Below are 13,281 nucleotides of genomic sequence, written 5' to 3'. Positions count from 1 at the left end.
AAAACCTCCCCATAAGTGGTGGTAAGTTTTGCCATTTCACATTAGAGACTTAGAGGTTAATTTAATGAATTTCTTTATACTTGATGTCAATGTAGCAAAAATTACTATTAAAGCACTGTTACTATTCTCTTAAACCTATCTTGTTTCTCATTTCTTCCTAGATACAGCCTTTTGAGATGAACAGTCTCAAATAGTTTGGTTTGGACTCAGAGATGATATAATTTCTCTCTTCAAAATCTTATTTTTTATTTTTGTTTTACAAAGTCATAACTTATTTAGTTTAACAACACCCAAACTTAGTAAAACTTATGAAAATATATCATTATGAAATTTTTGACTGATCATCATGTAATTTAGAAAAAAAACATTTAAGACATAAATGATGTATGGCAGCCATATATATTAAATAATTTAAACTAACTGTCCTTTACCTGTCTCCTTGTCACCTTTGGTTTTTCTCGTTCCCCACTTTTTCCCCTCAATGTTTTTCAGTTTTGTATATAACTTAGTGTTTTTATTTGAAGTTTTCTGTTGCCTTTTAGCTCAACAAGAAGATGATGAATTTGTGTGTCAGATAATTTATGTCTTCTACCAAATGGTTTTCCATCAAGCCACAAGAGATGTCATAATCAAGGAAACACGTATCCTTTCAGTGTTCATCATAAGTAATGACACTTCACATATTCAGAAAAGATACATTTTTTGGTATTGGAAATTATAACTTTCTTTACTGCCTCTTTTAGATTCATTGAGGTTTCTATCTTGATTTAAGTTTTCTTTATTTATCCTTCCCTTTTCCCATACTGTTGTTTATACATTCCTTTTCTTTTTATAACATTTTAAAATTAACTATTATTTTGATTATTGCTTTGTAAAAGCCAGTGTTTATTTAGGATTTATGGTATGTTAAACCCACTCCAGTATTCTTGCCTGGAGAATCCCAGGGACAGAGAAGCCTGGCAGGCTGCAGTTCATAGGGTCGCAGAGTGGGACACGACTGAAGCCACTTGGCACACACGCATGGTGTGTTAATGCATGTATTTCATCATTTGCTGTTTTTTCCTGAATTCAGTTCCTCTGTTTCTCTACATTGATTTTCTTTCTTAATTGATTACATTCTCTTATACTGCTTAGTGAACATCTATAGTAATAAAATGCATCTGTATCTGAAAATAACTAGTTTGTCCTCTTTAAATATAATTTGGCAGAATATGAAATTTCTAGATTGCCCATTGTTTTCCTCATCAATTTGAAGGTATTTTTCCACCTTTAATTGCTGCCAATGAGAAGTCTGTAGTCTACTAATTATCTCTCATAAAGTCTAATGACAGTTTACTTTCCTTTCTCTTATAAGTGACTTGATCTTTCTGCCAGGAAGACCAAAGGATGTTTCTGGGTTTTGTTTAAGCCACTATAGCCACTATAGTTTTATTAGAATTTGAGTTGGTATTCATCACCCTTGCTTGATTTTTCTAAGTATGTAAATACAGTGTTTGTACTTTGTCTTTTTTCTAATCTTAGGAAAGTTTTCTTGAGTTACAGTTTATAGTATTTGTTTTGTTCTATTGCCATGATTGTCTTTAGAATTTCTGTTGTTGGATCCTCTTTGCCTACCTTTAATATGTCATTTTCTAATCTTTTTAATCTCTTTTCATCTTTTTAAATTTTACAAGTTTTCTTCTTTTTTACCTTATATTTAATTCAGAGTTTATCTGTTGCTTTTATTTATTCTTGTATTACTATAAACTTAGTTTTAATATATCTGAAATGATTTTTAGTTATTTCCTGAATTACCTCTCTGAGTTTTCTAATACTGATTCCTATTATTCTTTCATATATATATATATATATATATATATGTGTGTGTGTGTGTGTGTGTGTGTATATATATATATATATATATAATATTTTCTTAAATTCTTTTCTTTTTGAAATACTAGAGTTATATGAAATTATCTTATGTTCTCTCTTCCTTATAATAACCATATCCATATATATGATTTTTTTTTTGTTGACTTGATTGACAGTGATTCTTTTCCTTTATTGTGTGAAATACTTTGTGAGTTTCTGTTGAAATGAATTTTTCTGAACTTTTAGGAGGGTCAAATCAATCAAGGAAGTTTTACAGCCATGCAGCTCTGGAGCTTCTTCTTTAGTTACTTTCACAATTTTCATGTTTTCAAAAGTATGACCTTATACATTCCAAGATTTACTAGCTCTTTTTCTTGCCCATTTTTATCTCATATTTTTCCTTTATCATCCCTGTTTTTCAAATAAATGAAACATTAGATTTTTTGGTCACCTTGTATTAATGATTGTATTTTATAATTTAAAATTAGATTTCAGATTAATGTTTGAATTTAGAGAAATGCAGGTTTCTCTAACATGACTGAACAACCTCAATATCAGTTTGTATCTTTAACCACTTTTTATATAGAGGCTCCAGCGTATCTCATAGATCTGATGCATGATAAAAATAATGAAATCCGAAAAGTCTGTGATAATACATTAGATATTATAGCGGTAAGTAATTTTTCTTCCTACCAAAAGTATAATAGTCTTTATTTTATGGAATGAAAGAGCCATTGTACACCTGTTTAGAACTTTGCATTCAGTATACAGTTATTACAAATTTGTATTTTGGTAAAGCTCAGAAAATGAAGTAATACTGAATTCACTTTTTGATTGACATATGGCTGATTTACAATGTTGCATTAATTTCTGCTGTACAGCAAAGTGATACATATACATGCATTCTTTTTTATATTATTTTCCATTATGGTTTATCATAGGATATTGAATATAGTTCCCTGTGCTATACAATAGGACCTTGCTGTTTATCCATTCTATGTATACTAGTTTGCATCTGCTAGCCCCAAACTCCCACTTTATCCCTCTCGACCCCTCTACCCTTTGACAATCACAAGTCCGTTCTCTATGTCTGTGAGTCTATTACTGTTTTGTAGATAAGTTGATTTGTGTCATGGTTTAGATTCCACAAATAAGTTATGTCATATGATATTTGTCTTTCTGTTTTTGACTTACTTCACTTAGTATGATTATCTCTGTCCATTCATGTTGCTGCAAATAGCATTATTTATTACATTTTATTTTTTATGGTTGAGTAGTATTCCATTACGGGCTTCCCAGGTGGTGCTGGTGGTAAAGAACCCCCCTGCCAATGCAGAAGATATAAGAGATGCGGGTTCAATCCCTGGGTCAGGAAGATCCCCTGGAGGAGGGCATGGCAACACGCTCCAGTATTCTTCCCTAAAGAATCCCCATGGATAGAGCAGCCTAGCAGGCTACAGTCCATAGGGTCGCAAAGAATCAGACATGACTGAGCAACCCAGCAGCAGCAGCAGTATTCCAGTGTTTGTTTGTACCACATCTTTATCCATTCATCTATCAATGGGTGGATATGTTAAATAACCTATATAGGTTAAACCTATATAGGTTAAATAACCATGTCTTGGCTATTGTGAATAGTGCTGTTGTGAATATGGGGTGCATGTCTCTTTTGAATAATAGTTTTGTCCAGATACATGCCCAGGTGTGGGGTAGCTGGATTAAATGGCAGCTCAACTTTTACTTTTTTGAGAAACCGTCATACTGTTCTCCATAGTGACTACACCAATTTACATTCCCACCAACAGTGTAGGAGAATTCCCTTTTCTCCACACCCTCTCCAGCATTTGTTATTTGTAGATTTTTTTAATGATAGCATTCTGACTGGGGTAAGGTGGTGCTTCACTGTAGTTTTGATTTGCATTTCTCTGATAATTAGTGATGTTGAGGATCTTTTCATTTGCCCATTGGCTGTCTGTTTGTCTTCTTAGAGAAATGTCTGTTTAGGTCTTTTGCGCATTAAATTCATTGTTTAAGCATTATTAAAACCTTTGGCTTTCTACTTTTGAGTAGAGGTTGTATACTTAAAGAGATTTTATACATATTCAAAGTTTTATATCTGGTCTGCATGTCATCTCAGAATCACTTGTTTTTCAGAAAAATTATTGCAGAGGAGCAATACTGCAGAGAAGGGGGTTGATGACAGTCTTATCAAAACTCAACACCATCAACTTTACAGTTTGGTCATTAAATTTTTTTTAATAAAATAGAATCTCACTACTATTTTTTAAATCTTTGATAAATTTTGTTGTATACGTTGACTTGTTTTACAAGTTGTTTTGGAGTGATGTTAGTTCACTTCAGTTGCTCAATCATGTCTGACTCTGTGACCCCATGGACTGCAGCATGCCAGGCTTCCCTGTCAATCAGCAACTCTCAGCACTTGCTCAAACTCATGCCCATCCAGTTGGTGATGCCATTCAACCGTCTCATCCTCTGCTGTTACTTTCTCCTCCTGCCTTCAGTGTTTCCCAGCATCAGGGTCTTTTCCAATGAGTCAGTTCTTCGCATCAGGTGCCCAAAGTATTGGAGCTTCAGCATCAGTCCTTCCAATGAATGGTCAGGAGCTATTTCCTTTAGGATGGACTGGTTTGATCTCTTTGCTGTCCAAGGGACTCTCAAGAGTCTTCTCCAACACCACGGTTCAAAAACATCAATTCTTTGGTGCTCAGCTTTCTTTATGGTCCCAACTCTTATATCCATACATGACTACTGGACAAACCATAGTTTTGACTATACGGACCTTTGTCGGTAATGTCTCTGCTTTTTAATATGCTGTCTAGGTTTGTCATAGCTTTTTTCCCCAAAGAGCAAGAGTCTTTTAATTTCGTGGCTGCAGTCACCACCTGCAGTGATTTTGGAGCCCAGGAAAATAAAGTCTGTCACTGTTTCCATTGTTTCCCCATCTGTTTGCCATGAAGTGATGGGACTGAATGCCATGATGTTAGTTTTTTGAAAGTTGAGTTTTAAGCCAGCTTTTTCACTCTCCTCTTTCACTTTCATTAACAGGCTCTTTAGTTCCTCTTCACTTTCTGCCATAAGGGTGGTGTCATCTGCATATCTGAGGTTATTGATATTTCTCCCTGCAGTCTTGATTCCAGCTTGTGCTTTATCCAGTCTGGCATTTCGAATGGTGTGCTCTGCATATAAGTTCAATAAGCAAGTTGACAATAGACAGCTATACTCCTTTCCCAATTTGGAACCAGTTCATTGTGCCATGTCTGATTCTAACTGTTAAAACTGTTTGCAATAATGAAACACCCCCAAATTTTAATGTTTTTCCTGACTTTATAAATTTTAAAAATATATGTCACTGTTAAGAATTTGATTAGAGGGATAATCTGAGTCCTGCATTAGAAACTGGCTCACGTTGCAGACTTTTCTTCAGACTTTGTGCTGCCCTTCCGCTTGGACTTGACCCTTGTACCCGAGATGTGCTAGATGCTACATTTCTTTGAATATTTTTTTCACTTGTTGCATACACACGTGGGCAATCTCATTCCTTCTTTGGACTCTATTTACACTATTTATTTTGATTCACCCTGTAAAAAGTTTCTTGAATATAGCCTACTCAGTCGTTTTCAACTTAAGTGTTTTAAAAGGATCAGCTGAGCCACCAGAGAAGTCCAAGAATACTGGAGTGGGTAGCCTATCCCTTCACCAACAGATCTTCCCAACCCAGAAATGAAACTGGGGTCTTCTGCATCGCAGGCAGATTCTATCAGCTGAGCTAACAGGGAAGCCCTTTAAAAGGATTAGAATAGAAGTTTATAAAGAATCAATTAATAATGTCCTTGAAACCCTCTAGGTTGGCATTTCTGCTGGTGATTTCATTACAAAATCAGATAATCAGCAGGTACTTTCTGGCCAGTCTCCTACATTTTAGTTCAGAAATTCATGTTTATTTGGTATCACCTGATTTGTTAATTTGACCAATATATCTTTACTGGTTTAAAACTAAATCAGTACATTGACATTTTAGCTTTGATATATAAGTTAAAATAGGGAAACTTTATGTATTAAACCCTTGTTTAACCAAGATGTTTCAACGCATAAGCCACTGGTCACAGGGTTTATGAACAGTTTCATGGTTCTTGTACTATTTTCTAGATCACTAATGTCATTGTTGTATATAAAGTATATAGTGTAACAGTAAGAAACTCCCTAAAATTCTATATCTGATTATCTTACCTTAAGCAAGAAGAAGAGAGATGTCAGTCTGTTATGAATCACCTTTATCATACTTTTAAAATTACCTTATTTTGAGAAGAAGTGATGGAAAGTAAAAATACGTTTAGATGTTTGTATTAGGTAGGTTTGGCTAAGAATATAAGCTAGTGATAGTTCCAAGAGACCAGCTTAGTCTTATAAAAATATTTATTGTAAAATATGAATATGTTTCTTATTAGATAAAATTCTCATTCCCAGTATTTCTAAGCTCTAGGCTCAAGTCTCTGATCTTAAGTCAGAGTTTTCCCTACCCTGCATCTTCTGTCCTAGCTCTCTCTCTCTCTCTCTCTAGAATCCACATTTTGAAAAAAATCTCTACATATTACTTCCTCCATTTTTTCATTTCTCCATCTTTTCTACCTTCCCCTTTCTCTTTTCGACCAGTTCTTCCTCTGTGTCCATTACTCCATTGAAATGGTGCTTGTGGAAGTCATCTGGGCCTTCATGTTTTGAAATCCAATGAACATTTTTAGTCTTCATTTTACTTTGTTGATCCTACGTTCCTTGCAAGGACTTATAAATTTTGGTTGGAGTTAAAAATGTAAACTCACAAAGAAAATTATTTTAGATTATTACATTCATAAAAAATCTTGTGAATAAGAGGACATCCAAGAAGAAGAATCAGTGAAATGAAACTGGTGATATATCAGCTACCTATACATATAGTTCCCTAAAATGCTATCTGATCATTAGTATAAAACAAATTTTAACAAGTAATCTGAAGGTTTACCTAATCTCTCGACATCAGACTTATGAAGTATGTATTTGATATGCTGCCAAGCAATTTTAGATTGTTTCATTACATACTTTGGAAAACTTAAGAGTCTAAAATGTTATTCAGAAATACCAGTTGTTAAACTGAGACCATTTAAAGATACTCACATTTTAATTATTAGTGTGATCTGGAAGTCCTGTCCTGTGCTACTCCATCAACTGAGTCATAGTTATAGCCGAGTTTCTTAGAAGAGAAGAAGTCCAATACAGCGGATAGATGGACACCAGACTCTGGAAACATCCCATATTCTGTTCGAAGAATGTTTCTTTACCTTTTTGTACTATACACCTACAGGAACCGAGGCCCTGGCTCAATTTTAGCTTGTCAATAGGGAACTGCACCAGCAGGAGCAACTTCTTGAAACATTTTTCTCCTCAGTTGAGTGGGGGTTCTGGTCTTAGAGTCAACCTTTGACCTTTCTGAGGTGGCAGCTTGACCCTGTAGAGTATTGCATTTAGAATACAACTGACTCTAGTTCTCTCACCTGCTGAATAATCTCAGGCAATTTATTTAACTTTTTGAAGATCTAGTTTACATCGATACTTCTGAGGATTAAAAAATTAGAGAAAATATACATGAAGCATCTACCACATGATGGTCACTTGATATGTTTTGTTCAGACTAAACCAAAATTCAATCCTAGTTGTGAAGTTTATATATAGATTAAAATCTGGATCAACATTTCCTTTCCTTAGTGAATATGAAAGTCATTCAGTCGTGTCCGACTCTCTGTGATCCCACGACCACTCTTTGTGATCTAACCTGCCAGGCTCCTCTCTCCATGGAATTCTTCAGGCAAGAATACTGGAGTGGGTTGCTGTTTGCTTCTCCAGGAAATCTTGCTGACCTAGTCGTTGAACCCGAGTCTCCTGCATTGCAGGCATATTCTTTAACATCTGAGCCACCTGTACAGTTAATCATTTACATTATTTTCTGTTCTTTTTTTTTCATTTATTTTCATTAGTTGGAGGCTAATTACTTTACAGTATTGTAGTGGGTTTTGTCATACATTGACATTATTTTCTGTTCATTTTGACTGTTAAAATGATATGGGAAGATAATCTGTTCACAGTTTGGATTTTAAGTATGGAAAGTTATTTGGAATATATGTTTTGGCCAGGCATAGTTGTATTTGTAGTTTACTTTAGGATTGTCTTGCCGAATGGCTGAATTTGGCATTTTAAGACTTCATGTCAAAGAAGTTAACTGAATAGTGCGGTTTCCTGAAAGACCTTGATTAGTACAGTGTAGAAGTGCTTCATCTGTTCAGTTACCCATGTTCTGAATCTGTGTTGACTAAGTTGAATTTGGACTCAATTTATCCGCTAACCTCAGACCAAAGTTTTTTCCTGGCTTGCTGGGCATCCTTATTGGGGAGAAATTTGAGGAGTGGGCCATTTTAATGCATCAGTAAAAGACAGTTTCTCAGGTTCACTTGGGACGTTGCTGCCATTCTTTGGATTTTTGAGCTTAGACTCAATTACTGATCACAACTCAGGGTGCTGTTTGCTTGTCCCAAGTCTTTTTAAAGAGTAAAACAAGAGAGAATGGGCTTAATTTGAAACAGGAGAAACTTTAATTAGACACAGCAAAGATGATGAAACAATGGGAATAGACTGTCAAGGGATAATGTGAAGTCTTGTCCATTTAACATTAATAACAACTAAATAACCAACTTTCTAAAATCGTTTGTTAGAAACCTGCCTAGAATGGAAGTAGATGATCTCTTAAGACTTTTTTATCTATAGATTTTGATTCTTGAGTATTTTTAGCATAGCTGTAGTCTATAATAATAAAAAATAAAAGAGTGGGACTATTTGTAGCTTAAGGCAATTTATCTTTAAGAAAACAAACTTCTTGCTCTTAAGACAAACATCGTGAAATAATACTAAGAAAAATTAGATGCCATGCAAGCCTTAGGGAAATATGCCATCTGTAGCAAAGTGTTTGTCCCCCAAATTATGCAAATGTTATTTTACACTAGTGGTAAGTGTTTAGTATATAGTATTTAGGCCCAAGCCCTCAATTAGTGAATTAAAACAGATATGTGTTCATAGTACTCTCTCTACCATAGAGGACTACATGGTTGGTGATGCAGTCTCTGGTCTCATCAGCAAGTTGTCACAAGTCTGACTAGGCCTTGCATGTAGCTTTGGGAGGCAGGGAATGGGGTAGCTGCAGCAAGGGAAAGAGAAGCAAGGAGAGAGGAGCCTCGCTTTCTCCTCTTCCAAGGCAATCACGCAGCAATTGACGATTGTCTTTTCTCTTCCAAGCCTTGGGAATTATCAAGGGAAGAACAGAATCCTCTATTCATAGAGAGCTTCTGAAAACCCAGTTAGATTGTTATACCTCAGTATTCCTTCAGTTTTGTATGAAGTATTTGAGAACCTCAAATTCCTCCCCAATTAATAAATGATTTCCTCCCCTGACATTACTGGATTGTCAACCATCTAATACATGTTTAGTAAGCACATACTATGTTCCAAATACTAAAGTTGACCCTGAAGATTAAAGGCAATAAAGAATATAAAAATTTACAGTCTGGACACCAGGATACTGTTGTCTAGACATGAACTGACCTTTTAGGAGCAGTACTACCACATGGCCCTATCAATAGATAACTGTGTACTAATGGCAAATTGTATCTACCGGTTGTTTGTGAAAAAGGGAATGTGCCTAGGTTCTCTGGTAAGACTGTTGTCTGTTGTCTTTCCAGCCAGCCACAGGCTATGTGTGGTTTGATACTAACAGAGGTTTGTGTCACTGAGATTTTGAATGGCAGTCTTTTACTCTTAATAACTCTTAATTTTGATCATTGGCAAATTGTGTGTATTGTAATAATCTGGAATTATTTCAAACTAGGGAAATAAGGTGCCTTCTTCATTCTAGGATAGAAATAATTATATCTAATAAGACTGGCATATTGAAAGGAGATAAACTAATGTATGCTTGCATTAACTTCTAAGACATCAATTGTTTGTTAGAGTCTCCACAAAAATTATCAGGGCAAGTCTGTGTCAGGCAGGAAAGGTGGGTTTATTAATAAACTTCCATCAAGGAAGACCACTTCTAAAAATGTCATACAACATCTTGAAAAGGAAAGCTATAGAGAAATTTTCATAGGGTTAGCTTTTAAACTCAGGTTATTTCAGGAGAGGAATTCAAAAGCATGGAGTGGATAGGAATTGGTAAAATGAATAGAAAGTAGTTACTTTAAATTAGCTTGCAGGTTGGTGATGGGCACAGAGCAGGGATTTTTGAGTGAGTTGTCAGAAACTTCTAAAATGTTCTTTCCAGAGCAGGTGGAGTTCATTCTTGTTTGTTTTACAGTCTTCACAAATTTTCTTTTCTCAGATTTGTAAGTTTGCTGTGTATTCTCAATTCCATACAATCAAATTGGACTTTGTGAGATAAACCCAGTTGGGTTTAGTGTTTAGTCTTCTTTTGGAGTTCTTTTTTATATTGCAGAAATTTATGGTTTTTCTTAGTTTGTTAGAATTTACATGTGTGTGTATGTGCGTGTATATATATAATACGTGTGTGTGTGTGTGTGTGTGTGTGTGTGCGCGCGCGCGCATGCGTTCATACTAAGTCACTTCAGTCGTGTCCAACTCTTGTGCAACCCTGTGGACTGTAGCCCGCCATGCTCCTCTGTCCATGGTCTCTCTAGGCAAGAATACTGGAGTGGATTGACATGTCCTCCTCATATATATAAACACACACACACACCACACACACGTGTGTGGTGTGTGTGTGTGTAGTCCCTGCTAGTATTATGCATGTTACTTTATTGGTATTTTAATTGTCAGCAGTTGGATTTAAAAAAAGTATAGTATGAAAGAAGAGTTATGGTTTCTCACTTAAATAAATTTCCTTTAGTTATATCTTTCACTTTGTGGGCATAATATTTGAAGTGATATTACACAGATAAGCCTCCTCAGTGCTTTAAACAGAAGTTGAAGAGATAATTTTACTTTGAGGTCTGGTTAGAAAATGCCATAGTCAAGACTAAAGGGCAACTTTTGGGACAGTACTAATGAGAATATATGCATATGTGCATAAAAATCAACAATTCTTATGTATGTGTGTTTAATTACGTGTATATCTGTGTATACATATCATTGGGAAGACGTATTTTCTAACATATAAAAGGCATCCTTTTAGCAGCTAATACCATAACCTTAATGAGCTTTAATTTAGAGCTAGACCTGCTTTAATTTAGTATGAAGAATTGTATTAAATAAACCATATTACATTTTCAATTAGGGGGCTGCCACATTAAAGGAGAAAGAGAAATCTGTTTTCCATCAGTTACATCAGAACACAAAGCAGATCTATGTAGTTCTATGTTACCGTATAGTGTGTTAATCAGATACAAGGTGTGACGGAAGCCAGTGACAAAGAGTTTTCCTGATAGTGAACAGGCTCTGATAATAGGCTGGTTAAGGCTTTATAACGTTTCAGTGGTTAAGTGGTAAACAAAATGATATAGGACTTCAAAAAGGATGGCACATTCCACCTAAAATTAAACCATAAGTCTTTAATGATACTGTAGAGTTTTTGAAAACTAGTGTTTAAGATAATAATGTCACGACCTGAGAAGAGAAGAAAATAAAAGATAAAGCATGTTTACCTTTAAATACAAGACAAACTAAAGTTCCATAGCAAGGATGTTAGGGTGCACTCCTTGTGAAAAGAAGCATTTCAAAAATGAAGAAAAAGAACTATATTTCTAGAGTATTTCCACAATAGCTTGATAAATTTGGATGACATTTCTTGGCTGTGTTTGAGCTATATGGCATCTGATTTCCCAGAGTTATTTTCTGATGAGGTGGTGGTGTAAGAGGAAAGTAGAGATTTGGAGGAGAGGGGTTAAAGGGAATTGGTTTTAATTGATACATGTTGAGTTTCTTAAATTTCTGACACTGTATATTCATTTAGAATTGCTCTGTAATTTTTAAAAGATGAACTCCATATATTGCTGCTATTCTTCAGTTTGGCAGAGGGATAGTTATTTTGACAGTATTATGAAGTAGTGGTATTAATCATAGATTTTTATTTAAAGAACATTAGGACTTCAGTAAATATTAGATTTGATTTATAACTGAAGAATCTGAGACCAAAAGATACTGAAATACTTTCAGAAAGTTGCATACTTCTGTTAGTATCAAACCTAGAAGGAGAACCCAGGATAAGACCTGGGTTCTTATCCAATGTTCCTTGTGTTATACCATACCACATGGTTAGTATCTATAAATTTAGACTCTGATACATAAAGAAACTATGACTTTGAAATGATTACTAAGCTATATTCATTGAGGATAGATCCAGAAGATAGCTGAGGCTAGGGATTTCAGAATGCTGATCTGTGGGGGTACAAGTTTCAGAGTTGTGCACTATAGAACACACAGTATGACAGCTGACACTGCTAAGAGATATACCAATAATGTGAAATTTTAAATTTAACAAGAAAAATTTTTATAATAATAATTACATTTATTATAAAATTTCAGACTTATTCTTACATCCCAGAAACTTATTCTGTGATGACAGTTTTTGACTTGAGCCTTACTTAGCTTTGGATGAAAATTGCTCAGCATTTAAAGTTACTGTAATCATTTCAACTACTAGAGAACAATAGTATTGCCTGGCACCTTTCCAACTTAAAATAAGTATAAACAAAAGTGTTAAAGATATGACAGAGGAATTTAATACTAAGGAACCTGTGATTAGAACGACAAGAAATACCAGAAGTCTTTTTTCCAAGTAATCCATGGTACTGGCCAGTGATTTTTAAGTGAAAATACTTGTCAGAAGTAGCCACAGCCGGTGAAGCTAAATAGGTTCAGGTGTAGCTTTTCTAATATTTATAACTTGTCTCCTTGGCCTTCAAAAACACCCACCAATGAAGTTCTCTGTGAACAGATGTTATAGATACAGTGAATAAGCCACAATCTTGCTCCTCAGGAGGTCATTGCCAAACAGGAGATAATTTTTTTAAAAAATTATGACCAAATAAGACATTATTATTTTGTTGTTGAAACAGAATTGAATTAAATTCTATTTGTTTTTTGTAGTAAACCATTTCAGTTTTTAGGAAAAATACTTTAATGTTGCTTTTTTTTTTGCTACTAAAAATGTCATCTGAACAAAAAGATATAGCAAAAGATGTGATTTTAATGCTTAACCACCTGTCATTAGTGCCACATAATTATAGTCACAAAACTATTTGGAGGTTTAAGTCTGGCTGCTTACGTAAATTCTAGTAATGCTTAGATAAAGAATTTGTGAAATTTGAGCTTTTCCAGTTTTTGCCATTGGCAGTAGCAATTGGTTTCCAAACAGAGATGTCTTTAATATATGTAATA

General features: G+C 34.7%; 1 protein-coding gene across 1 annotated transcript in view; it reads left to right on the top strand.

The window, feature by feature from the left end:
• The window catches only part of KIFAP3 (kinesin associated protein 3), a 138,986-nt gene that overhangs the window by 88,672 nt on the left and 37,033 nt on the right, over positions 1-13,281 (top strand). Inside the window, exons 16-17 of the mRNA XM_061160297.1 lie at positions 543-641; positions 2,438-2,523. Of these exons, the coding sequence (XP_061016280.1) occupies positions 543-641; positions 2,438-2,523 (185 nt within the window). The remainder of the gene's footprint in view (positions 1-542; positions 642-2,437; positions 2,524-13,281) is intronic.

This window comes from Dama dama, chromosome 14, assembly GCF_033118175.1.
Source record: "Dama dama isolate Ldn47 chromosome 14, ASM3311817v1, whole genome shotgun sequence".
Classification (NCBI taxonomy): domain Eukaryota; kingdom Metazoa; phylum Chordata; class Mammalia; order Artiodactyla; family Cervidae; genus Dama; species Dama dama.
The sequence above is the reverse complement of the archived record's forward strand: the minus strand, read 5'-3'. Positions and strand labels throughout refer to the sequence as shown.